The sequence below is a fragment of the Aspergillus lucknowensis genome (assembly GCF_044049455.1).
Source record: "Aspergillus lucknowensis strain CBS 449.75 chromosome Unknown BJX67scaffold_68, whole genome shotgun sequence".
Lineage (NCBI taxonomy): Eukaryota > Fungi > Ascomycota > Eurotiomycetes > Eurotiales > Aspergillaceae > Aspergillus > Aspergillus lucknowensis.
In genome coordinates, this window is record NW_027263612.1 from 97,432 (window position 1) to 121,207 (window position 23,776).

General features: G+C 54.7%; 9 protein-coding genes across 9 annotated transcripts; 6 read left to right on the forward strand and 3 right to left on the reverse strand.

Moving 5' to 3' along the window:
* Positions 1–368: 368 nt before the first annotated feature.
* BJX67DRAFT_366441 (uncharacterized protein) lies at positions 369–1,459 on the reverse strand. Its single transcript, XM_071030402.1, has one exon. It carries the CDS (start codon positions 1,417–1,419, stop codon positions 436–438), a length of 984 nt encoding a protein of 327 aa, XP_070881393.1. The 5' UTR covers positions 1,420–1,459; the 3' UTR covers positions 369–435.
* Positions 1,460–2,768: 1,309 nt separating this feature from the next.
* Positions 2,769–4,429, forward strand: BJX67DRAFT_391279 (nucleoside phosphorylase domain-containing protein; the record flags this gene model as incomplete). The annotated part of the gene is made up of 4 exons (XM_071034760.1): positions 2,769–2,788; positions 2,867–3,204; positions 3,295–3,878; positions 4,379–4,429. 4 exons carry the CDS (start codon positions 2,769–2,771, stop codon positions 4,427–4,429), a joined length of 993 nt encoding a protein of 330 aa, XP_070881394.1.
* Positions 4,430–7,037: 2,608 nt separating this feature from the next.
* Positions 7,038–8,088, forward strand: BJX67DRAFT_385668 (uncharacterized protein; the record flags this gene model as incomplete). The annotated part of the gene is made up of 3 exons (XM_071033915.1): positions 7,038–7,259; positions 7,316–7,685; positions 7,760–8,088. 3 exons carry the CDS (start codon positions 7,038–7,040, stop codon positions 8,086–8,088), a joined length of 921 nt encoding a protein of 306 aa, XP_070881395.1.
* Positions 8,089–8,462: 374 nt separating this feature from the next.
* On the forward strand, positions 8,463–10,149 carry BJX67DRAFT_385669 (uncharacterized protein; the record flags this gene model as incomplete). The annotated part of the gene is made up of 4 exons (XM_071033916.1): positions 8,463–8,622; positions 8,685–9,306; positions 9,442–10,012; positions 10,069–10,149. The coding sequence occupies 4 exons, from the start codon at positions 8,463–8,465 to the stop codon at positions 10,147–10,149; spliced, it is 1,434 nt and encodes a 477-aa protein (XP_070881396.1).
* Positions 10,150–10,572: 423 nt separating this feature from the next.
* On the forward strand, positions 10,573–12,050 carry BJX67DRAFT_366442 (class I SAM-dependent methyltransferase). Its single transcript, XM_071030403.1, has 5 exons — positions 10,573–10,759; positions 10,811–10,918; positions 10,993–11,243; positions 11,307–11,430; positions 11,527–12,050. The coding sequence occupies exons 1-5, from the start codon at positions 10,704–10,706 to the stop codon at positions 11,864–11,866; spliced, it is 879 nt and encodes a 292-aa protein (XP_070881397.1). The 5' UTR covers positions 10,573–10,703; the 3' UTR covers positions 11,867–12,050.
* A 1,290-nt stretch (positions 12,051–13,340) lies between these two features.
* On the reverse strand, positions 13,341–15,067 carry BJX67DRAFT_366448 (uncharacterized protein). The gene is made up of 3 exons (XM_071030404.1): positions 14,852–15,067; positions 14,501–14,785; positions 13,341–14,414 (listed from the first exon to the last, which is right to left on the reverse strand). The coding sequence occupies exons 1-3, from the start codon at positions 15,001–15,003 to the stop codon at positions 13,847–13,849; spliced, it is 1,005 nt and encodes a 334-aa protein (XP_070881398.1). The 5' UTR covers positions 15,004–15,067; the 3' UTR covers positions 13,341–13,846.
* Positions 15,068–15,439: 372 nt separating this feature from the next.
* On the reverse strand, positions 15,440–16,876 carry BJX67DRAFT_366450 (putative S-adenosylmethionine-dependent methyltransferase). The gene has a single exon (XM_071030405.1). The coding sequence runs from the start codon at positions 16,791–16,793 to the stop codon at positions 15,798–15,800; it is 996 nt and encodes a 331-aa protein (XP_070881399.1). The 5' UTR covers positions 16,794–16,876; the 3' UTR covers positions 15,440–15,797.
* A 1,065-nt stretch (positions 16,877–17,941) lies between these two features.
* On the forward strand, positions 17,942–19,125 carry BJX67DRAFT_297534 (uncharacterized protein). The gene is made up of 3 exons (XM_071026912.1): positions 17,942–18,537; positions 18,594–18,684; positions 18,736–19,125. Exons 1-3 carry the CDS (start codon positions 18,063–18,065, stop codon positions 18,992–18,994), a joined length of 825 nt encoding a protein of 274 aa, XP_070881400.1. The 5' UTR covers positions 17,942–18,062; the 3' UTR covers positions 18,995–19,125.
* On the forward strand, positions 19,126–21,378 carry BJX67DRAFT_297566 (uncharacterized protein). Its single transcript, XM_071026913.1, has 7 exons — positions 19,126–19,804; positions 19,855–20,143; positions 20,225–20,420; positions 20,477–20,617; positions 20,663–20,710; positions 20,765–20,783; positions 20,835–21,378. The coding sequence occupies exons 1-7, from the start codon at positions 19,257–19,259 to the stop codon at positions 21,229–21,231; spliced, it is 1,638 nt and encodes a 545-aa protein (XP_070881401.1). The 5' UTR covers positions 19,126–19,256; the 3' UTR covers positions 21,232–21,378.
* Positions 21,379–23,776: the final 2,398 nt, after the last annotated feature.

Genomic DNA, 23,776 nt, shown 5'->3' on the forward strand with positions numbered 1-23,776 from the left:
CGTCACGGCGAGCTGGTTCTTCTGTTTTTGTCGGTGAGGCCGTGTTGGGTCTGATACAAATCGGGGAAAGGTTGGGAACGGAAATGAGTGCTCTGGAGCAAGGGAACAGAGGTAATCAGCGTTCTCATGAAAGCTTCCAACGATGGCTGGACTGATGGCTTTCTCAAGACGAGGATGTCGACCTCGTTGGTGATGGATTAATTCATTCGCTGAATGGATCGGTAGTTCCAGCATCTTCCTTCTGTACCTCGTTCTTCTGTCGAGTCATGATCAAACGACCCAGAAAGAGGCGCATGTCGACTGAAATTGTACTATATAAGTTATCAGCGTCATTCCGAAGCTTGATTCCTCAATTTAACTCATATAATCGGATCTTAATGATGTCAAAACAGTCCAAGTCAAAGATCCTCATCGAATTCAACAAAAAGGTCATCTCTACCCCTGATATTGCCTGAGTAGCCAACGCATCTGGTCCGTCCGTGCCATACCACGGGGAGTCGCCCGCGTATCCGACTGCACATCAGGGGATGCCCCATACTCGAGAAGCAGTTTGGCGACCTCATAGTGCCCGTTCTGAACGGCCCAATGCAGTGATGTCCACCGGAACCTCGTCTGAAGTCTTGGATTGGCTCCCCTCTCCAGGAGACTCTTTACCTCCGCATAATGCCCCCCGGCAGCAGCTCGGTAGAGGGGGAACTCGCCCCGCGAATCGAGGACGTTCAGAGCCGGGTCGTAGTTCAGAGGACGTCGTGTATCCTTTTCACGGCTCAGTTGAGTTTTCAATGCGTTAACCTCGTTGACGGTGGTGGCGTGCGCGTGTTCCGCCGTCTGCAGCCGGGTCTGCAGGTCGCCGATGCGTCTGTCCTTTTCTGCATTCGCTGCTGTGAGCTTGTGTCGTTCTGCCTCTGAAACGCGGAGTGTTTCCATTGCATGCCGTATCTGCGTGTCGCTCTCTGCCCGTGCGTTCAGCATCTTCTGTTCGTGCTTGGTCTCGACGTGACGAAGTCTCTCCTGCATTCGACCGAGTTCGCTCCGCAGACTCTCCAGACTCGCCCCCTTCGCTCGTCCGTCCTGCTCCAACCTGCTGCGCTCAAGTTCTATCTCCCTCAGACGACTCTCCCATTCCTTCTGCTTCGCCCCATACGCCTTCTTCTCGCGTCCATACGGCCCCAGCACCTCCACTCCCGCCGCCGTCTCCTCCACAGGCCGGCCCGCACCCATCTCCGCCTGTATATCAAACACAACCTTCCTATCCCGGGTAACGAAGTAATCCACCACGTCCAGACCGGTAGCCGGCTCATCATCGTAATCCATGGGCTCGCACCCCAGAGCAATCATCTCCGTCCAGAATTTCATCTCCTCCGGCCCGCTCAGCAGCTCCTTCCGACGCTCCGAATTCGTCGCAAAGTTTCCCGCCATGGGACTCGCCTCTTGGGCCTGCAGGTCCCAGAACGTCGTCACGAGAGCGACAGAGCGGAGGTTCGCGTCCCCGCACAGACGGCGTAGCACGCGGAGGTTCTGCGCCGCGGTAGCCGTCATGCGGGGGTCTGACACGCGATGCAGATAGATGATGCCGTCGAGCTGGATTCCCGAGGTATGGCATTGGTGGAGCCAGGTGGATATCTCGGTGAGGATGGCCAGGTCGGGCTTTGTGGCGTTGTTGAAGCCTGGGGTGTCGATTAGGGTGATGGGGCGGCCGTTGTGCATGAAGCTGTATGGGTGGACTTTGGATGTGTCTGTTCATGGTGTTTGTTTTGGTGAGTAAGTAAGTAGGTAGGCAGTGAAGGGAGTGAATGGAGATGGTGTTGTGAAGGAAGGAAGGACGGCGGGTGTGTATACGAACAACTGATGAGGCCCCGGCCGACGGGGACCACTGGAGCATCTTTGCCGCTACTCTTGTTCTTGTTGTTGTTGTTGTTCTTGTTTTTTATCTCGGTGTTGACACTGTTAGCCTCGGTTATCACCTTGTCGATGAAGGTGCTTTTGCCGGAGCCGACGAGGCCCATGACGGCGATGTAGATGGGGTCTCCGGCAACCATTTTAGGGCTTTGGTGGGGAGATTCTGTCTCGTAAGGTATGAGAGAAGAAAGTCGTGATAGATGGGATGGTCGAGATAATAAATATACCTAGGTACTCTCGGTGCCAAGTAGATAGAGCCTTTTTGGGCATTGCCTCTGTATGAGGGCCATCACTTTGGACTTTACCTAGGTAGGCCACTCTGCGATTTTTTTTTTCAGCCTCAATGCCCACGTCAGTTCATGGAGGGCAGGAACTCCTCGACACGTCATATGGACCACCTGCAGAACTGCGTCCCTGCCTGACACAGACGCTCTGCAGGTAGCTATGTTACCATCATGGTGGGCCACATGACAGCTGAGCCTTCTGCCTGATTGGTACTTGCTCCAGAGAGATGTGTTGAACCTCACACAGCCTGAAACGGAGTGGGGGATGTTTGTGCGTGTGTCTTGGGTATACTCCGCATGAACCGGTTGCCTTGCTTTGGGCTACTTGTATCCCTCGATGCTAATAGGGCAGAGCGAGTCATGAAGTGCAGCGTTAGATATAGGTACTTGTATCGGGACATAATGAGGCCAACACTCAAATACAAGAAAAATCGTCGGAAAGGTATGTATACTCCTCAAGGCTGGCAGCTATTGCAGGCATCGCGATTCTCATCCTACACCACGGATTTCCTCGGCACTGCCTCGCGAAGTTGACCAGGGCCTATCAACATTGGAGAAGGAAGAAGTGAGAATATCCCGGTAGCCATGGTGTCGAAAAATCGATTGTAGGGTGCACCCCAGTCTCTCGCTGCGGAAAAAAAAAAAAAAAAGGAAAGCAATCGACTGACCAATATTCGAATTAGACGCAACACCACCGTCATCTGGCTCTGCATCGTCCAACCTGAGATTGATGCCGCCGTCGCGATTCTCGACGAGGAATATGAAATCCACTCACCCAAGGATCAAGAAAGCTACAGATTGGGTCGGATAGGGGACCACCAGGTCGCCATCACCTACCCACCCAGTGGGACGTACGGCACCAATGCGGCGGCAGATATCGCCAGTCGAATTCCAGATCGATTCCCGAATGCCCGATTCGGACTGCTGGTCGGCATTGCGGGGGGGTGTCCGAACCCCCGCGACCAGGACAAGGACATTCGATTGGGGGATGTCGTTGTCAGTCGGCCAAGGAAGGAACATGGTGAGTCGTCGACATACATACTCCGTCCGTCTATATTTCGTGGAGGGAACTCCCATTGTCCGGGTTGAACCAATTTTAATTGACCATCAGGCGGCGTCCTACAAATTGATATGGGCCAGAGAACAGAGAAAGACGGGTTCAAAATTCAATCCCATCTGGACAAACCACCCCGTCTGCTTCGGAACGCCATTGCGCACCTCCAAAACGAGCATGGCAGAGGCACGCCCCGACGAATGGACAAGTTCATAGATGAGATTGGCAAGCACCGAATCCCACAGAAATTCATCTTCCCCGGAAGCGCCAACGACCGACTCTTCCAGTCGAATTACCGGCACGAACCAAAACACCCCAATTGCAACCGCTGCGATCCCAGCCGTATCGAGAAACGAGACGACAGAAAATCCAAGTACCCCCGGGTCCACTACGGGACGATCGCGTCGGGAAACATGGTGATGAAGGACGCCCAGGAGCGTGATCGTCTCCGCGACGACAAGGATGTCCTCTGCTTCGAGATGGAGGCGGCGGGCGTCATGGATAGTTTCCCTTTCCTCGTCATCCGCGGCATCTGCGACTATTCCGACAGCCACAAGAACAAGAACTGGCAGCACTACGCGGCGTTTGCGGCGGCGGCATACGCCAAGGACCTCCTGGCCTGCGTGCCCCCGGCCCCCGTGGTGCCGAAGCATGTTGGAAATTGCACGATTGGCGCCGTGTCGGCGCATGCCGTGGATAGGATTTTGGACGTGCGGCCGGACGAGTTCCGTCGCGATCTGAAAATTGCCATCGACGGGGTGTTGACCGATCCGAGGGCCGACTATTTCCAGGTTCGTCGCCCCCGATACCAGCGGTTTATCGAGAAGTATAACCTGCAACCCCGCGGCCTTTGGAATGGGTGGCCAGGAGACGCCGCCATCTTTGACCGGTTCAATCTGGCTGGGGCGAGGCAGGTCCTAACCGCCGCGGAAACCCCGAATATCGATATGCATCGTCGATTGCGGGCAGCGCGAGCCCATTCGTTCATTCTATCGAACTGGGAAGGACAGACGGATCGATATGAAGTTTACAACACGCTGGTGCAACTGTGGGACTATGTTGAGGCGGCTCTAGCCTGATTCAATTGACGAAAAACAAACTAGCATTCGCGATGGAAGATCGCTCCTTAGATATTATTAAGCTGTTCAATGAACAAAGTCGTCGCTTCCCCAGCGCTGGATTGGACCAATGAGGTGTTTAAGAAGCTTATATAGCATTAGCTGAGATAGGCTGATGGGACATACGAAGATGCAATGCTTACCCAGACCTCCAAAGCCTTCTCATTGTTTCTCATCGATTGATATTTCTCATCCAGGTGGCCTATACAAGTTCAGTCTCCGCACAAAGAACTGTAGTTGGAAAGCCTCACTCACCCGATGTACAGTATACAATCTCCTTGTCCTCGTCACTATTTATTAACCCATTGAGAAATTCCTCAGCCTTCCTATCAGAACCGACCTGGCTGATTTGGAATATAGCAGCTGAAGTCTTGATGCTTAGCAAGTTGGCCTGGAGAAGTTGGGAGCTGAGATTCGGCAAGTCTCACCATAATCGGGGTATCTCTTTTCCTCCAACTTCTTTCTACACTCCTTGATAACATTCTGAAGGCTTTCCGCTTTCTTATCATCTGGCCGTCCGTCTGTAATAATCGTAACCAAAAGCGGTCTCTTCAGTCTTTCCTTGCTGTCTATCACATGGTGAATCATTGGCCCGACGATTCGGTTCTTTAGACCTTTTCCCAGCAGTGTGCCGCCATTGGGCTCGACTTCCTCCATAGCACCTTTTATCTCATCCTCGTCGTGAAGGTTTTTGAATTTCTTCTCGGAGTTGATAAACTGCAAATCAACCCCCATATGATCCGGTACGAGTTTGGTTGCTATGCGAGCCACTCGCTGCACCACGTTGACTAAGAGGTCAAACCGCTTTTCACCACCTTCTCGCTTTCTCATGCTTCCACTGTCGTCTGATTGGTAAGGGGTGAGGACGTTAGAAACCTGACATCCGGGATGTACTTTGGGGGGGAATGGATCTACCCACCACAGTAAATCACGACCTTGAACATCGCCAGATCGATCATGTCGGGGAGATATTCCTTGCTGCCGAGGAGTGTGGACGCATCCTGTCGGAGAAGAACGGCTTTCTCTGCGATAGTCTGGAGAAAGTTGTCATCATCCAGGGCAAAGCAGTCGTTAAGCCCTGTTTTATCCACGTAGGCTTTGATGTCTTGGAGCTGCTGCTCGATCTCTTGTTGGGTCAACTCTTCTGCGGATAGAGGAGATGCACGGTCGGGGGGTGTATCTGGCGGGTTGTCATTGCCTGGAGTTGGGTGGGCGGGTTGCTCTTTTTCCGCACCAGGGTCAGGAGCGGTGTCAGATGTATTGTCTGGCGCTGGTGTCTGAGGGATAAGGGTTTGTTTGGGTTTGTCGCTGGGGATCTCCTGTGATTTTATATTAGCCCCCCGCTTTCTCTCTCTCTCTCTCTCTCTCTCCCTGTGTGTCGGACAACAACAGCTACCACGTACCGGCATCCCCGTTTCCTCAGGAGGACCATTCCACCCCAGCAACTCACTTAGCAGCCTATGCCCACTTTCAAGAGGCTGATTCACCAACTGTAGCACGAAGACAACTACACCGATAAGGCGTGTGATCACTTCCGCCCGCGCTCCTCCCCCCCAATACTTCTTCCTGAGCACATAAACGACCTCCGGCTCCTTCGTAGCCTGAGCTAGCTGGAAAACCGAGCTTCCACGGGCCACCTTCTTACGACTCCTGGTGGACTTTTTCGCGCCCGTTTCCGAGACGGGGTCGTTCTCCGCGTCGAGGGAAGCTCCCGCGTCGATGAGCTGTCGGATCACGTCGATATTCCGGCTCTGCTGGATCACCAGCATTAAGGGGGTGTTGTTGCTCACAGCCCTGCAGGTTGCATCGACCTTTGGTGGGGGCTTAGCGCTCAGAAGCGCGCGGATGACGAGGGGCTGGTTGGCCCATACTTTCTCCGCGGCGACGCTGAGGGCGGTGCGGCCGTTGGCGTCCGGGGCGTCCACGTCGGCACCGTGTTGGAGGAGGAGGTGGATGGTATCGAGTTGGTTGTGGAGGACAGCAGTGATGAGCGGGGTTAGGCCGTTCGAGAGTGAGTCGATCAGCCTTGGGTCGTGTTGGGTGAGCTGTGATGCCGTTAGAGTACCGTTTTGGGCGGCAGTGTGGAGGGGGCTCATTGTGGGGTCTGGTCGGCTTGGGGGGGGAGGGGTTGTTGTTTGAGTATGAGGGCTGAGGTAGTTGGGAAAGAAGGATGTCAGAGGAGTGACAGCCTGAGGGGAATAATGGGCGTGGACATGGACATGGACATGGACAATGTGGGTGGAGATAAGAAGGAGACTCCGAAGTGCTGCAATCTGCTGTATTCTTCGTCGCTGCCTTACTTCCTCCCACACGGCGCATCTGACACACGTCATGAGATGGATGCGACTAATGAAGTTGTGGACAGGGGCGGAATGCATGCTGCATCACTGCCTCACAGCCTTGCCGCCGATCAGAGCCACGTCATTTCACATCCTCCACCACACATGGACCTGGGATGAGTCGTGCGGGAGGAGGAGGGAGTGGCTGGCTGTTGGGTCAACACAGGGATTTCCGCTGGAATGAAGTATTGAGGGTGATAAAACACCCGAATTGCCTCGGGCTCATCAAACATCACGGCCAGAGCCTGCGAGCCAAGTTTCAATCGTCTCCGTGTATCCTATCCAAGACCACATCCCTTTCTGCCCTCCACCTTATCTTGTTTTTGAACTACCCTCAGTCGCCATGAGCACTGCACTACAACACCTCGTCCGGAACATGCTGGCCTTGGCTATCGCCCCTTCACCCGATAGACAAGCACTGTATATTGTCGAGGAGGACGAAGGCTCTCTCACCCAAGCATTGGTCAAAGGCGGCGAACCCGGTGTCCGCGAGGAAATCGCCGAGGACGTGAAGCCCGGAACACCTGCGTTGTATCTAGTTGTGGATGGAAAGGAGGAAGAAGAGGTATGCACGTCTCAGCTCGTTCTATGCAGCAAGAAGGGACCACTCATACGATCTAGCGCCTGGTCTTGTTTCTCGACGAGTCCAACGAACTGTACTGTTGTCGGTACAATAGCGAGAGCTACGAGTGGGAAGAATGGGAGTTTGAGGGAATTTCCACCCCGCTGGCAGTCCATCCGGAGACCAGGCTCAGTGGCTTCAGCAACCCGAACGAAACAAAGGTGGTTTATCAGACCCCCACACTCGAATTGCAGATGATGTCGATGAGAAACGGGAGATGGATGACGGGAGAGACAGTCCCTGTGGAGGCACAGGCAGGGACACCCCATGCTACTGTCGACTCTCCTGACCAGATTCACGTCTTTTACGTACGGAAAGACAATCAGATAGGTCATGCCGTTCAGCAGTATGCCACGGGGGATTGGAAGGGTATGCTAGCATTTAATACCTATTCTCCTGCTTTTTCTGTTGTACCGAGAACTGACAAAACGCCCGCTACGCAGACACCGTCATCCAAAACTCGGCCTTTGACAAGCGTATTTCTCATTTCCTCGCAGTTCCCGTGGATGCACAGGGCTCTTTCGATATGTATGCAGCCGCGGGGGACAGGTTGGTCCACATCGATGCCAATGGCAAGCGACAAGAGCTGGGGACGATCAAAGAGGGCCGGCTGATCCCGTCAACGGGTGATGAGTGTGCCCCATGTGTGACCTGGGTGTTTACATTTGCGAGTTTCCTCATTGGTTTCTCGTTTGGATCCCAGCATCTACAATCGTCCGGGGTGGTCCAGGGCCCCGGGCCTTCGGTTCCTCTCGTCGGGGGGGAATTTTGAAATGGGAGGTCATCGGTAGACGCAACTGCTGTACCTAAAACTTCGTCAAAACTATGAAAAACAAAAATGTAGGGCGTATTTGTGTGTCCACAGGCGGAGAGGCATGCGAAAGGCTGACCACTGCCCTGTTTGTCCGAAGAGCTGAGTTGCCCAACTTGAGGCGTGGCGTGCATACCTGTGCCCGATGCATCTAATCTCGTATTCCTATTTGAACGCTGGTCGAATTGCTTTTCGTGCCATGAGAGAACTCTCACACGTCCCCCCATTTACCCCAAAGCCAAGCCACTCCTTCGCTCTTCTCCCATACTGCTTGCCGCCTCCTTCCCAACACCGTGCCCCGAGTATACTTGTTTCTTACCGTGTCTCAAAGGACAATGAGCAGTTCATCATCATCCAGCTGGACATTGCCTCCAGAGTACATGCACGAGGACCGCAAACCCGGATGGCGATTTTCCTTCCTTTCTGGCTTTCAACTCGAGCACAATGACTCCGTATGGAAACAATGGGTAGCCAGATTAGATTTCAGAAAAGACGGTTAGCTCAATCCTTTCCAACGAAGCGAAAGAATGGCAGCTAATCAACCCCCTCCCAAACAGGCCATAATAATTTTGGGACGGCCTTTTATGTTAACGTCCCCGGCGCCACCTACAATGACAAGCCAGCCGACGTGATTCTAACCGCTGCGCACAACCTCGTCCAAACGAAAAAAGAGCTTAGTAACAACCTGACTGAAAACTTGACAATAACATCCATCACGGGGCAGGTCTACAGCGTGAACCCAGGTTTGGACGGAGTAATACCCTGTCCTGCTTATTTTGAGGAGCCAGACGAATGGAAGAATGACTGGGGCATGATTCTGATTCCCAGGTTTGCGGCAAGAACGGTTAAGGAGGACGAAGCGAAGGATGAGAAAGCGAACGAGAAAGAAAAACGGAAGAAACTGCAACCAGAAGAACAGGATTTCGGATTCGAATTCAACCTTTTCTACGCCCTCGCGGGGAGAGACGGACACGATCTCCTCCATCAACTCTGCAAAAGTAACATGTTCGTCGGAGGGTATACTTCAGAACCCCCGCGAGAATATCCACGGCTGAGTGCATTGAAGGGCACAACCCCGAGGTCGTCGTATCTGAAGTATCAGTCGGCCACAGAGCCTGGTCTTAGCGGGTCCCCCATCTGGGGAATATCGGAGAAGAAGTTCACTGTTGTCGGGATTCAGTATGTGCACGCCCCAGCTTTCTCTCACCTTTTACCACCCTTCTTTATCTGTCTCTTTTGTTTGTCAAACAAGATCCTCAATATATATATATATATATCTGGTATACCGGACTCACGAGAATCGATCCAATATAGCACGGGAAAGGAATCAAAACGAGCCGTAGACAAGGCCAGAGGCGTCCGTCTCACCTTCGACATATTCGAGAAAATCTTCGAAAGGACCGGAGTGGGATATCATTCAACGGTCCTTCGGACCAACGATCAATCCCCCCCCGAGAAGGCCCTCTACCTGCGCTTCACCGAATACGCGCCCTTCGGCCTCGTGCATCTCGGAAGAGACGGGCTGAACACATCATTCGACATTCTACCAGCTGTTTCGATACCTGGGAAAGATCCTCAGTTTGTGTTCCGCTTCATAAAACCAGCCAAATGGCGAGGGGAGGAACCGCTGCTATGGGTGCGTTGGGAGCCGGACAGAAACCGCGCAACTCTGTCTGCGACACTCCATCCGGATTGTTTGGTTACGCTTATCCGGCCGAAAGATGAGGGTGCTGTCTCTCATTACACCTTGGATGGATCCTTTAATCTGGCAACAGTGGCAAAGAAGGGTGTTTTGTATCTGGAATCGACAAATATCAGGCAGCATGATGGTTGCTACGGTACGATTGAAAGTGCGGGGGTTTCCTTTGAGACTATGGTTAGAAAGGTAAGATCTTGGCTTTTTATCTTTGTAAGGGTATATGGCTAACTGTGGCGGGTTAGAACAAAAATGATCTTACTTTGGAAAAGTCGGACGCACAGGGATCAGAGAAGAAAGCTGAAGTTACTGATAATGCAGCTTGACTACTGGTATAATCCTGGGACTTATTTACTATAATTGCAAAAGCATGTACTAGTAAGGTGCGAGATCGAAAACAACAACAAGAAGCATGGTCGAAGGGATGCAAAGTTCAGATCTCAACAGGGTTACGTCTATTTTGCGAACCCTGAAAGGTACACGGTTGGGGATACCTAGAACGGGGTGCACTGGAAGAGGGCAACGGGCGTAGTGGGATCGTTTCCGGACGAGCATACCGACGAAATCTTCCAGCGATGACTCGCGGCCGGGCTTTCTCAAGACAAATATTACTAGGTAGACCTGAGTGAGCAACTGAGATTCTTTATCTGCTTTTTGCCTGTTTGATTGCTTACCTCCGCGCTTAGTAATCTTGAATCTCCCTCAAGCCTTTTCAGCATTGAACTCTCCTGTATCCTCGACCCTCTTACGTTTTGTTGATTTTACACATGTCCAATCATCAGTCGCAGCTACGGAATACCCAACCTTCATCTATTACTCTTTTTGTGTCCCTTCCGTGAATCAGAGCCTTTTATTTGCGTGTATTCCCCCCGCTCCGACAATGGCCGAGCGTGCCCCGCCCTATCTCCTGGCCTGGGACTACCCCGAAGCAGTGAGGCATGAAATTTGCGTCCAATAGTATCCAAAGTTTCTAATCAAGAAATCCAGGCTCGAGTCCCAGCATCTCCTCTGGAAGCTACACACAGGCTATACCCTCCACCCTTCCATCCCTATCACCGATGACATGTCCATTGCCGACCTCGGACCGGGCACTGGGTAAGACGCGGACCCTGCCCTTAGCTTGACATATTGCCCTCTCCATCCAGCTAATAACAGCCATGGCATACTAGCATCTGGGCCCTAGAGCTCGCCTCTGAACTCCCCGCAACCGCCCACATCACGGGCTACGACTTCTCGGATCTCTCGTTTCCAGTAAACGATTACTGGCCAGAAAATGTCTCGTTGGAGATATTGAACTGTCTCGGGGAAATTCCGGATAACCTCGTGGCCCAGTTTGATGTCGTCCATCTCCGCATGTGGGCGTTTGTTATCCGGGGGAATGACCCAAGCACTCTGATCCGGAACGCGGTCAAGATGCTGAGTATGTTGGACCTTTGATTATATCCCAAAAGAATAGAACATCGGTACTGAATAGAGTATACAGAGCCCGGAGGCTACCTTCAATGGGAAGACGCCCGATTCAACAGCGTCGTCATGCGCGGCGAGGCCGCAACGCGCATTCGAGAAATGATGCGTGCGGCAAATAGGGCTACCAACACAGACTTTCGGTACGTTGCCTCCGTATCCACCTACCATTCTTTTGGCCATCTTGAACCCCACCTCACTAACAACACCTCTCTCTTCCTTCGCGGTTGTCAATCTAGATGGCTCGACTCTCTCCAAACCCACTTGTCCGAGGCAACGCGCGGCGACCTCGAAACCCTCACCCTCAAGCAAACCGACCCTTGGTCCGCGCCGTACCTCATCCCGCTGTGCACGGATTCGTTCATGCTTGCGCTGGAAAGCAGTGGGAAGATGCTCGACAGACTGCAGCAGGTTTCGCCTCTAGCGGAGAATGAGGATGTTCCCAGTCAAGCGGAGTGGAACGCTGCGTTGGCTGCGCTGCGGGAGGAACTCAAGAGGCCCGAGTCTGAGGGGGGTGGACAGTTCCACTGGCTGCCGGTTACTTATTTGGGAAGGAAACGAGGCATTGATGGCTGTTGAGAGTATATCTGTTTACGCTTTCACTTTGGTGGTTTTTCGGATCATTTATATAGGTACAAGATGTTGGAACGGGAGTTTGTTGCCCTTGGGTTCTGGGATTCTCACAGAAGCCGTTATTGACCCGTCATCGAAACCGTATCGGCCCAGCAGCCTGCCCAGAATATATGAAACAGCATTGCACGGATCCGGCGAGCATCTCGTAAACACATCTAGCATTCCAACAACACACGCTTCGGCTCATCTTCGTCCTCCATGACTGCGTCAACTCCTTAGCCCGACATCTTCCCCGCAGGGATATCATCCGGCCATCATTCGGAATATCCATTCGATGCAGAATAATAGCACATAATGACTGAGACCGCCGAGTCCCAAGCATCCCTAGCCTTTCCGCCCACATCAGGGTCTGTCTGCACGTAGAAGGCCTCCAATTCCTTCAGCGTGGGCAGCCGGTACAATGGCCTCGTCTCCCTGCTGACGGTCAAGGGATCCTTGCCCTCGTACGCCTCTTCCCAATTTCCGGCACTCAGATCGAACGACATCATCCGCGTCGTCGCGCGCAGCTTCACGGACCTCTCCAGGGGATTCGCATGCAGACGCAGATATCCCGTCCGCATCTTCACCGCGTACCCGAACGCCCGGTCGAGCCAGACATCGTCGTCCCAGACGTGAATAAACAGACTCCGCAGGTTGGGACAGTACGCCAGGAGCAGCGCGATCAACGGACGCTGGTACCCATCCTCAGGCCGCCCCTTGTACAGAACCTTCTCCGCCAGCGCCTGCAGACTACGCCCCCCGCACCCCGGGGCTGACGTCGAATCCAACCTCCGCGAAAGCTCTCCTGAGCCAGCCCTTGTGCTTCTGGTACAGCGCGCGGTGGTACCAGTCGCAGATTCTATCATGGTACGCCTCCTTAATGTTCCCGTCCGGCTCGAGGTACGCCAGAGCCAGCCAGCCAAAGATCTCGTCGTCGTCGCGGGGGACAGTATATCGCTGCGCGGGCACTCTCGTCTAGCGGAACCACCTATTGCCATAGCGCCACGTGGTCAGGAAGACCTCACGCATGTCGGCGGGTTCGAAAGACTCATAGAGACACACCGTCGTCAGCGTTAGGTCGCGCACGTGAAGCCCCAGCTTGGGGTTCTCGACAAGCGCCCGCAGGAACTTCCATAGGGACTCGGTCTTGTTGGGGTCGCCATGGAAGGCGAAGCTGCTGTAGAAAAAGGGGCTGACGTGTCGGGACCAGGCTTTGCTGATCAGGAGCCACGATTTGGGCAGGGGGTCTGCGTAGATGACCTCGGTGTACTTGCCGCCGAAGGCATACTCGAGGATGCGGTCGCTGAGTTCGAGGGGGAGGGGGTAGCCGAAGGGGTGGTCTTGTGATTTGTGTGCTGGTGCTCATTGCGAGTAGTTACCAAGCAAAAAATAATAATGTATCTGTAGTTAGGATGTATAGGGTCGAACGGACGGACTCGAGCAGTCTTCATATACAGCCTCATCACAACGAGATAGGACAAAAATACAATACTCGACGACTTCCGTCTGAAACGAGACTATTATTAACACGAGGCATTCAGGCTCCTGTGGGTTTCGAGACGTTCTTAGAAATCAATCACCAACTCACAAACAAAGCCCGTTCACCGTAGTGAAAACGACAAATGGCAGCTGTATAAAGCGCTCCATCCTCGATCCCGAGCAACAAAGGCCGTGCTTTGTGCGCAAGGCAAAACGGACAAAGAAATGATTCGCGAACCAGAGACAGATAATATACTCTCCATTGATTGTACATGGTATGTGACCAGGCTATGGTTTTCGAGGGCAGTATACCTCGTGGCGAGTTAGGGTTGTGTTGAGTTTCCGGACGTATCCCTCCTCTTCGTAAAGAAGCTTCCCTAGTCGAGGGCTTGACCATAGAAGTCTAACGTCCTACAAAATCCAGAGCCGTAGCGGCAAAAAAATAGGGAATTCAAAAAAAAGAGTCTGCTAGAGAGAAAAATACACGACAGCCACACCCAAGAACGACGCCCACACAAGCCCCCTCAACCCCCCACCACCCAGGCCAACACCACCAGACTCAAAGTCCAAATTCAGCGAATTATTCCCGAACCCCAGCGTCGGCGTCCAGCTCGGCTCGCTCCCCTCCCCATTGAGAACATCCGAGCGCGCCGCATCCACCCGCCCTAGAAACTCAATCGACATCCTCGCCGCAATCGCCGGCGTCGGATCCTCCTCCCGATCGTCAACCCGCGCGTGCAACGTGTTCGCAAAGACCCACGACTCAACGCGCAAATTCGCAGAAGCACCGTCGAACGTCAGCTGCAGCGTCGGGTTTGTCACACCCAAGTCGTCGTCGTCCCAGTCTTCGGACGCAAAGTTGGCGCTCCACCAGGCCACGGGCTCGACGCACGACGTCATGTTCATTTCCATGGCCGGGAGCGGGTTCTGCTCGAGCTCTGAGGCCCCTGTGACTCGGAAGGGCGAGCCGTTCCCGCTGCCCGAGGCTAGGGTCAGGTTGAAGGTTGGGTCTCCGTAGCCGGGGTATGCGTAGCGTCTGTGGTTATATAATTATATCAATTAGCACGAGCTCAGCGAATCAACTCCACTAGTATGTAGTAGGTAGGCCGGAGAAGGGCTGACGAGATCTCAATGGACTGAAAGTCAAAGGGCATATCGCGGATGGCCATGTTCGTCGAGTCCGTTCCGGAGAAGTACTTGGTGAAGTTCGAGTACGAAGTGATGAAGGTCAGGTCGACCGGGTTCGTGTTTTCCGGTCGCTCGTCGTCGTCCTCGGGCTGCGTCACTGCGAGGAGCGCCGGGTAGGAGAAGGTATACGTGACGTTCTGCAGGCGCGAGCAGAGCTCGTCGTCCTCATCTCGGGGGACCACGTCCGAGACCGTGAAGATCGCGCTGCCATTGTAGTACCTGACAAAGCACACCTGCACTCAGCGGATGACCCTGAGCTTGGCTGTGTGGAAGAAGAGAACGTACGACCCCCTCCAGGGATAATAGTAATAATCCAATCCGGTCACGTTGCGCGGGCGATAATTCGAATCCGGGTCGTAGTTGACATCCTCTTTCCCCAGGACCCGCGATGCGAAGAGGAAGAGGGGAATTCCCCAGAAAGCGAGGGGCAAGGGCATTGCAAATTCGCAGCTTATCGAGAAAAAGACGCCATCGTGGGGACGTGAGCGTCCTTTTATGCGCTCTTGGAGACACACGAGATCTGGTTCCAGGTCTGGTCCCGGAGATTCAGCCCTAATTAGGTTAATGCAAGGGCGCAGGCGTCTTGGCGCCTTGGCTTCTAGCGGAAATTGAGCTTATCTACAACAAGGAAGTCATTCGCAGACTAATTAATACACGACCAGTACCGACACATCAATACTCATCCGGCGAGGGTGATTCACTCCCGCACCAGGATACTGGAATGAGCCATGCGGGCAGTCTACCACATCCATTGTTAGTCGAGCACGTATAGAAGGCAGCGCAATGGAGTCAAACATTCGCCTCGCAACCCCCTCCATCGAGTCAAACTGCTTGAAGATCCAGACCTGGTCGCATGATTGCCGATCCCGAAAGTAAAACCTATAATGCAGGCTAAAATACAGGAAGATATCCTCCTCCAGGAACCCAAGTGAGATGAGATCGATTGAATCATCGCGGGCGTGCAGGTGGTTTTTTCTGCTGCGCAGATACGGGGCCTAGCCTGTTTCGACTAGCATATTTGTGCTCCGGAGTTGGTCGACTGTCCAGTGTCCTGGCTTCGTGGAAGACGAACTAACGTCTTCACGAGCATTTACAGTCGATTGAGTTGTTCGTGGGGAGAGAGTTAGGGCTGTGGTGAGTGGAGTACTGTGTGTGGGATGTTCTCCGGTTGATGTACTACCTCCACTAGAAGTCTATGGACTGTCTACGGACCGACCAACAACACGCAGCGTCAAGTTCCCGCAATATCCACGAGGTGTGCCTTGTCTGCATCACGGCAATCCTCCTTCTTCACCAGCATGAGAACCGCCTCCCCAGCCCCCGTTACCGTCTCCTCGCCTTCTTTAACCCCAGCCTCCCTCAACAATCTCTCAACCACCCTCCGGAACATCCAAATAACATCCCTCTCCGTCCCCACAGCATCGGGGTTCGCCTCCCGCCACCGCGTAACAGGACTCGACGTCCCCAGCATCCTCTCCAACCCATCAAGATCAACCACCACCGGACCCCTTGCATAGAAATCCTCATCGCCAACCCCCCACTCCCTCCGCACAAACGAATCCCGCTCAAACCCCGGCACAGCCGGCTCAACAGTCCAGGGAAGCACCAGACCCGCGTAATTATTCCGCGTCAGCCAATTGCCGGGGAGGAAATGCTCACGCAGATACTCGATCTCCATATGGTCCATAGCGTCCTGGATCGCCGCGGCGTTAGGCACCGCCGTGGGATGGACGCGCATGTGTCCGCTCCCCCAGATCGCGACGGTGCCGCCCGGTTTCAGGACGCGGGCGGCGCTGGCCCAGAAGCGGGGCATGTCGAACCAGTGGGCGGCCATGGCGACGGTGATCAGGTCGACGGAGTTGTCTGCAATGGGCGGGGAGAGGTTGGAGCCGAGGTCTTCGGCGCTCGAGACTTCGAAGGTGATCGGGGCTCCGGTGGATGTAGTAGAGGTTGATGGGGTGCGGGTGGCGGCGAGCGAACGGGCTGTCTCGATCATCCCCTGGGATGGGTCGAGGCCGACTGCGTGAGTGAAGTGTTTTGCGAGGTTCGAAACTGCGATGCCTGGGCCGCAGCCGACGTCGAGAAGGAGATCTAGTTTCCCTCCGGTTGCGGTGTGGTGGGAGAGGACGGTGTTGTAGAGGGAAGGGTGGTAGTCCAGGCGGATCTGGGCGTAGGCCGCGCCCTGTGCCTTGGTGTAGGCGTGGAAGGTTGGCTCGGTGGGAGGCATGCTGCACAGAACAGATCGAGTGATGATGAGGAGGGGATGGAGGACATCAAATTCTCGAAAACAGCAGTGTTTATATCTGTTATACTGTGTAGATTGCCAGGATGATCAAACTCGGATTCCTCCAGTCCAAAAGCCGGTCCCGAGAGCGAGGCTAGTCGCAACGCAGTTAGGGCTGCCTGCAGCCACAGCCTCAGGCGCCCCGGCGGTTGGCCACGCCGTAAGCAGATCCAGCGATGCTCCATGATTGGAGATGACGAGGCGGGTGCACCCGCTGCAAGGCACGGTCAAGAGTGCGAACACGAGATCAGCGTATTTGGTCAGCCTCATCATTCTGATCTTCCTCGTCTGAAGATCACGGAGTTCCGATGCCTCCGCGTTCGTCGAGTTTGCCATCGGACCGTGGCAGTTACGTTGCGGAGGCAGTTACATTGCGTTCCACGACGAAGCCGCCGGCAGATAAGAGCTTGGGAAATTTTAATTCAAATGGGGGACTGTGGCCCTGATGACAATGCTCATTCAACGCGAGATGAGACTGCTGTGGGATCCTCAGAGTCTTGCCAGCTCGACGATTTCTCACTATATATAAACACGGATCTAAAACGCTCTAAACCCGTTCATCCCAGCCGTCCGCCCGCCGAAATCATCTCCTTTCCTCTTTCTCAAGCAAGTCCAGTTTCCGCTGCAGCTCGAACGCATCCACACTCAACGCCAACTCATCCGCTGGTCCGGAGGCTCCTGCATTAGATTAGTACCTAGTCTGTTGCGTGTGCAGGGTGTTGGCAAGGTGTTGCCAAGGAACGCACCCTCGGCCTTGTACAGGTGCTTGAACGGATCCGCCCGGCGATATTCGTCGTAGCCGGGGTGCCGGCCCTGGCGCTCGCCGCGGATCTTCTCGTCGTAGTCGTCGGCGAGCTTCTGGCGCATCCACGGGCGGTCGGTGACGCCGCAGATGTCTGCGTGCTTAGTGTTGGAGAGGAGCTCTTTCCAGGGCTGCGATTTCTGGGTTTCTTCTCGAGGGGATTCCATGGCGGTAAAGGAGGATGATACCGAGGTATTTTCAAGATGGTGAAAAGTGGTTGTGAGCGTCCAGTAAAGGTGGTCGGGGCGTGGCCTTTTATGTGACCCACGCCGCAAGCGATGCGCTGGCAACCCCGCAGTGAGGCTAAACTCGCTATCTCAGCCTCGCGATTGGAATGAGGGGTAAATGACACAAGAGGGGCTTGGGATCGTGAACGTTACAAATTCCTCATCAATCTGAACCTCGTTGCGATGGCTGAGAAATTAACGGCAGACGACCCCCCGATCCCAGCGTCGCAACAGGTCAAGTCCTCGATCGCCTTTCTGAGCGACCTCTCGCTGTACCTGAAGGAGAAGCCGTACCATCTGACGCTGACCAAAGACCGAGAAGGCGACTCGGTGTTGACCAACATCGTCAACGACATCTACACCAATGTCACCTTCACCGATATCACCGGCTACGAGGACCGCTTCAACCTCGACACCCATGGATTCCAGCTTGCGGATCACAAAACACAGCTGCAGCCGCACGATTTTGGGGACGAGACGCTAATCACCGCGGTCTACTACAAAGAGGTAGAGGCGTACCTGCAGAAACTCCTCGGAGCCGACCGGGTGAGGGTGATGCAGCACACCGTCCGTGAACGGCCCGCGGGGTTCGTCGAAACGCAGGGCCTCGCAAAGACGAACAACGGACGATCGAAGCCGTTGACTGGAATACACATCGGTCGGATGCGCTTCTGCCTGGGTGTGTAGACATGTCTTGACTGACAGAGTCGGTAGATGCCTCGCCCCTGGGCGCTGTACGGCGAGTCGAGAAATACGTGCCTGAAGAAGTTGAGGCCATACGCACTCGCCGGTTCCAGATTCTTAAGTGTGCCGCTCAAGTAGTTTCCCCTGAGACGAGTAATAACCATGATGACAGCGTCTGGAGACCGCTCGTCCCCTCGCTGCGAGACTGGCCGTTAGCCCTATGCGACATGCGCACGGTGGCGCCCGACGACATGGTTGAGGCGGATCTCATCTCGCCTGGGTTCGAAGGGGAGAACATCTTCCTCTATTTCAGCCCACACTACAAGTTCTACTTCCGGGACCGGCAGTCGTGCGACCAGGTTTGGATCTTCAAGCAATTTGACTCGATGGACGGGGTTACGAAGCGTAGGTCTGACGGTCGCTCAGGATAGTTTCCGTGGTATGGCTGACAGGAGGATAGATTGTCCGCATGGGTCGTTTCCGAACCCTGGCGCCGGGCCGGACGATGCGCGGCGGTTGAGTATTGACGTAGCTGTTTTGGTGATATATTAGAAAAAGCCGTCTTTCTTGGATTCTCTCTTAGCGAAGTCTCTCCGCTCTTCCGGAGAACCGGCACAGAAAGCCTTGTGGCAGCGAAGAGCCTTGCCGCGGCTTGGGGGCAGTGTTTCTGGCGCTTGTGGCTGGACCTGCTGCATGTCTGATTTGTTGTACAAGCCTTGCCCCTCCATCGTAACATCAGTCCTTGCGATCTCTTCATCCTTGCACACCGCTGTGTCCAGATCAACCTTGTTGTCGTTGTCTTTAAAAGAACGAGTTGTGCTCTTGCGAGCCCTCTCTACAAGAATCGCCCCATCATTCCACCCTTCAGAAACACCCCAACTCGAGGAAGTTCATCATCTCCGTGGCTATCCCCACGTGTGCTTGAAACCGATTGATCCTGAACCAATTGATTGGCTGCCCTTGAAAGGCTCTCCAACCCCGGCGCTTCGCCTCCCTCACCCAAGACAAGGCATGCAGAGCCCCGACACCGCCGATCTGGATTTAATCGCCCACGTCGACCATGATGCTTCTTACACTCTTGTTGAATCTGTCCCTGTCCTTTGCGACTGCTGCGAGGAGCCACTCACCCTCTCTATGGCGTCGCTCGCGACAATGAAGCAGTCTGTCCCGGGCACTCTCCAGCTCCCCGGGCAGGCGCTGGTCCACCAACACGCAGGCATGGTGGAAGTGAACAGAAACGAGTGAGTTTCTCGCTGCGAGCCGACGGAGACCCGCGCACTGACAACACCAGAGCCATGGTAACAGCATACCAAAAAGCGATATCGCACTACCGCACAAGCCTCGCAGACGACGACTTCCACAAGGTCACACAAAACACGACATTCGCCGATGTCGTCGCGGAGCTCATCGCCTGCAAGAACGCGCAGCAGACGGGGACCCGCAAGGCCGGGAAAGCGCAACAGCACCTTGATGCCCTGCTGCAGCGGATCCATCACTACACGGGCGTCATCGACGCCGCGACGCAAGGGAACATGGGAATGGTGGCTCTTGTCTGGGGCTCGATTCGGTTTCTCGTTCAGGTACCACCACTCCTTCGCGTCGTCTTCGCGGATAATACTGCTCGACGCAGACAGCTCGTACAAGCTGCTAATCGGTGACAGGTCACATCATCGTACCTGTCGATGCAGGTCAAGCTCACCGAGATGCTCTCTGAGATCGGGGACAATCTCGGGCGCGTGGAGCTGTTTCGCAACCTTTACCCGTCCGAGCATATGCGGTGCACGGTGACCGTTCTGTACGCGGAGATCGTGGATGCGCTGCGCTCAATGATATCCTTCTGGCAGAAGCGGCGGCTAGGTATGTCTTTCTGGGGGGCACCTTCATATATGAAGGCGCTCGGCTAACACTCCAAGATCAACGCATCTTCCACGCCTTCTGGAACCCGTTTGAGGTGGAGTACCAGGGAACGCTGGAGCGCATACGCTACCTGGTGGACCATGTTGATCGCACGGCGAATGCGTCGCATATGGCGGTTACCAAGACGCAGAACGAGGGTATGTTCCCTTATACACCTATTGGATGAATACTGACGAGGGAAGATATCCTGTTGGCCGTACAGGGGATGCAGGCGCGGTTGGATGAGCACCGTGAGTCCAGCCCTTCTCGCCCTCTAGCCGTAACATAGCTAACAACCCTCAGAGAACATGTTCTTGATACTATGTGAGTGTCCCTCCGGTTTCCTAAGGCTATGACATCAAACTCACAAAGTAGACGAACAAACCGACCTCGCGCGCAAATTCTCCCAACGGCTCCGCAAGTATCTCGTCTCCAATACCTCCCTGCGCGTCCAGGCAGAGCTCCTCCGCTTCCACCTCGCCCGTCAATCCTACGCCAGCTGCAGCTTCGTCGTCAAAAGCCCCGAGTACCAACAATGGTCGACATCCCGGGAATCCCGCGTCCTCGGCCTCGTCGGCGGCCCAGGAAGCGGCAAGACCGCCGTCTCCGTCTTCATCTACACACAGCTCCGCACCCTCGCCGCAGACAACGCCCCCGTCATCTTCCTCAACTGCTCCGAGATCTCGAGCTTCACACGCCTCCAGCTCCTCCGCGCCCTAGTCTGGGAGCTCCTCGAGCAGCGACCGGACGTGCTCCTCCGCAACATGAATAGAAAAGGTTACTACGGGAAGCTATTCAGGGAAGCCACGGCAAGCTTCCAAACCCTCTGGCCGCTCTTCGCCGAGATCGTCCGCTCCCTGCACGAGGTCTGGATCGTCCTCGATAGCATCCACGGCTGCGCCGACGGGCGCGACCAGCTCGTCACCGACCTGCGCCGCCTCGTCGACTCCGTCCCCGGCACCAATATCAAACTCGTCATCGGATCCCGACACACCTCTGATGTTGCGAGCTCCGCAAACGCAGTCCTCGAGTACACCGCCGCGGACATGCGCCAGGCCTCCGTCGACTACATCGCGCACGAGGCCGCGCAACTCCGCGACGACAGGCTCCGCGATCTCCTCCGCGCCGTCACGCCGGATATCCTGAATGCCGTTGACAGGCTGGGCGGGCAGATGGTCTGGCGCAGGACGCTCGTACACCTCGTCGTGAAGTGCGCCTCCTCGTCTTCCTCCTCGGACGTCAGCGTCAGCGTCAGCGTCGACGAGGCCAGGAACCTCCTATCGCGCATATCCGACCCAACCTCCGTCGTCGAACGGTTCTGGACGAGTCTGTGCCAGGAATCGCAGGCCGGGGACGGGGGCGGGGGATACAATCCCGAGTTACTCCGCGCGATCACGGACGTCTTGGTTAGTACGCATGGACCCCTGACGCTCCTGCAGATCTACGACACCGTGCGCGCGTCGCATCCGCATGCGCTTGATGGGGTTGGGGTTGGCGAGCTGGGCGCGCTAATGAAGGATAAGTTCTCTGCGTGTACGAGCCTCGGGTATGGGTTCTTCGATATGGATAGCCTCATGCGGAAGACGTTGAAGACGTATCTGGCGGCGGTGGAATATCCGCCGCAGAAGCCGACTCTGCTACTGGAGGAGGCAAAGCCAGGGCCGGGGACGGGGTCGGGGACGACGCAGACGGGAAGTGAAACTGCGTTAGCAAAGGCAGTCCCGCAGTCGAGGTTTGGTGCGCTGGCTGGCTCGCTGTATTCGGTTTTCACGCATGTCGTGGTTTGTTTGGTATGGTGAGTATTTCGTCCCGGTACCGTTGCCATATTCGTCGATGAAGGCTGACAGTCGATAATAGTCTCGCGGTTTGGGAATACTATGGTCCAATGGTTGGGAGGTAGGGCTTTTTGTCAGTTTCTTGTGGTGTGGCGTACGTGCATTCCGGCGTTGGGATTGCGAATATGATGATGATTCACTGCAATAGCTGGGATAGTAGGCGTTCGATACTCGATTAGCTGGCGTTTGAAGAATACTGATATAATGAATTACCTCTGGGTATCTGACAACTAAAGAGACACTATGACCGCTATAAACACCGCAACAGCCGGTCCAAGCATCCCTGGTCCGTTCGACGTTGGCGTCATCCTCGGAGCTGCCTGAGCCCTCAGAATATGAATTACTCCCACCACTCGGTTCGTCACTGCTGTCCGATCCCTCAGGTCCACCAAGCTGGTCCTCCTCGCTATCACCATCACTCTCATCGTCTGCGTCTCCAGTCTCGGCGTTCTGGATGGCCAGGACGACGGGGAATGTCCGTGATGTTACTGTCGTAGGTCTGTCTCGTTGCGCGGGAAGAGGAGGTCTATCTCTACTGTGGATGGAAGGTGGGGGCTCCTGTAGCGACGGCCGCGAGGGTCGCCCACACAGTGACAAGCGGAGCGACTGCCCTGGCTAGCCGGGGAACATTGGGAGTCAGGTTACTGCATTTGTCTGGCGATTCACGGGGTTTTGGTTCTTGCTGCCGTGCGCGCCAGGGTTGGGCATTTGGTGGCGCGGAATACGTGGTCAGACGCCAATAACCTGTCGAGACGGCCGCAGGGCTGACTCGATCGATGAGCGTGTGCAATTCTCCCAAGGTTCCGCCACGTTTCACACGAATGGGACCGAATCCAAAGCAGCGGTCCGCTGTCCTCCGCCAAAACACGATAGTTCTGATGAGGGAATGCCGATGAATGTGTGGTTACATGTTTACATATATATATCTATATTTCCACAGCAATGTGCTCATGCGTCCTTGGCCTTCCGACCGAGAGACCTGCACCGGGCTTAGCATTGCTGATGTAGTGGAGGTACATGAAAGACCCTCAGCATGATTCATGTCGGCTCTGAAGATTTTGACACTATTCCCTGGTCTGTTTTTGCTGTCCGTCGTCGACAGGCACACTTTGTTGTCAGCTAAAGACTGCGAGATTCAGTGATGGTGAGAAATACAATCCACGTCCTTTGCTCTTCTCCTCCCAATGTCAACCCAACCGTCTTGCCTTTGGGGATACGAAATTGTCCTCAGACCCCTGCTTCCGTCGATGATTCTCAACTGGGATTTTTCACCAGTGAACTCCTGTCACCCAATAATGATGCCCCTTTTCCGGAGCTTCGCAGATAGCGCCCAGATGCTGCCCGGTGGGACAGCTGCTTCTTCTGGCCAATGCCCTCGCCGATCCCTGCTGGCTTCGAGACGGGGCTCTATTTACATGAGGCGTGAAGCATGAGGCTTGAAACCTGTGCAATCGTGCAGAAGAGCAGAGCTCTGCTGCCGCA

Coding starts and splice junctions, on each gene's coding strand:
- BJX67DRAFT_366442 (XM_071030403.1), top strand. CDS start 10,704: ATGGCCGAGCGTGCCCCGCCCTATCTCCTGGCCTGGGACTACCCCGAA. Junction 10,760..10,810: donor GACTACCCCGAAGCAGTGAG/GCATGAAATTTG, acceptor CAAGAAATCCAG/GCTCGAGTCCCAGCATCTCC. Junction 11,244..11,306: donor GAACGCGGTCAAGATGCTGA/GTATGTTGGACC, acceptor TAGAGTATACAG/AGCCCGGAGGCTACCTTCAA.
- BJX67DRAFT_366450 (XM_071030405.1), bottom strand. CDS start 16,793: ATGCCTCCCACCGAGCCAACCTTCCACGCCTACACCAAGGCACAGGGC.
- BJX67DRAFT_297566 (XM_071026913.1), top strand. CDS start 19,257: ATGTCTGATTTGTTGTACAAGCCTTGCCCCTCCATCGTAACATCAGTC. Junction 19,805..19,854: donor GTGGAAGTGAACAGAAACGA/GTGAGTTTCTCG, acceptor TGACAACACCAG/AGCCATGGTAACAGCATACC. Junction 20,144..20,224: donor CGATTCGGTTTCTCGTTCAG/GTACCACCACTC, acceptor AATCGGTGACAG/GTCACATCATCGTACCTGTC.
- BJX67DRAFT_366448 (XM_071030404.1), bottom strand. CDS start 15,003: ATGCCCTTGCCCCTCGCTTTCTGGGGAATTCCCCTCTTCCTCTTCGCA. Junction 14,786..14,851: donor TATTATCCCTGGAGGGGGTC/GTACGTTCTCTT, acceptor GTGCTTTGTCAG/GTACTACAATGGCAGCGCGA. Junction 14,415..14,500: donor TTTCAGTCCATTGAGATCTC/GTCAGCCCTTCT, acceptor ATATAACCACAG/ACGCTACGCATACCCCGGCT.
- BJX67DRAFT_297534 (XM_071026912.1), top strand. CDS start 18,063: ATGGCTGAGAAATTAACGGCAGACGACCCCCCGATCCCAGCGTCGCAA. Junction 18,538..18,593: donor GTTGACTGGAATACACATCG/GTCGGATGCGCT, acceptor CAGAGTCGGTAG/ATGCCTCGCCCCTGGGCGCT. Junction 18,685..18,735: donor CGCCGGTTCCAGATTCTTAA/GTGTGCCGCTCA, acceptor CCATGATGACAG/CGTCTGGAGACCGCTCGTCC.
- BJX67DRAFT_366441 (XM_071030402.1), bottom strand. CDS start 1,419: ATGGCGGGAAACTTTGCGACGAATTCGGAGCGTCGGAAGGAGCTGCTG.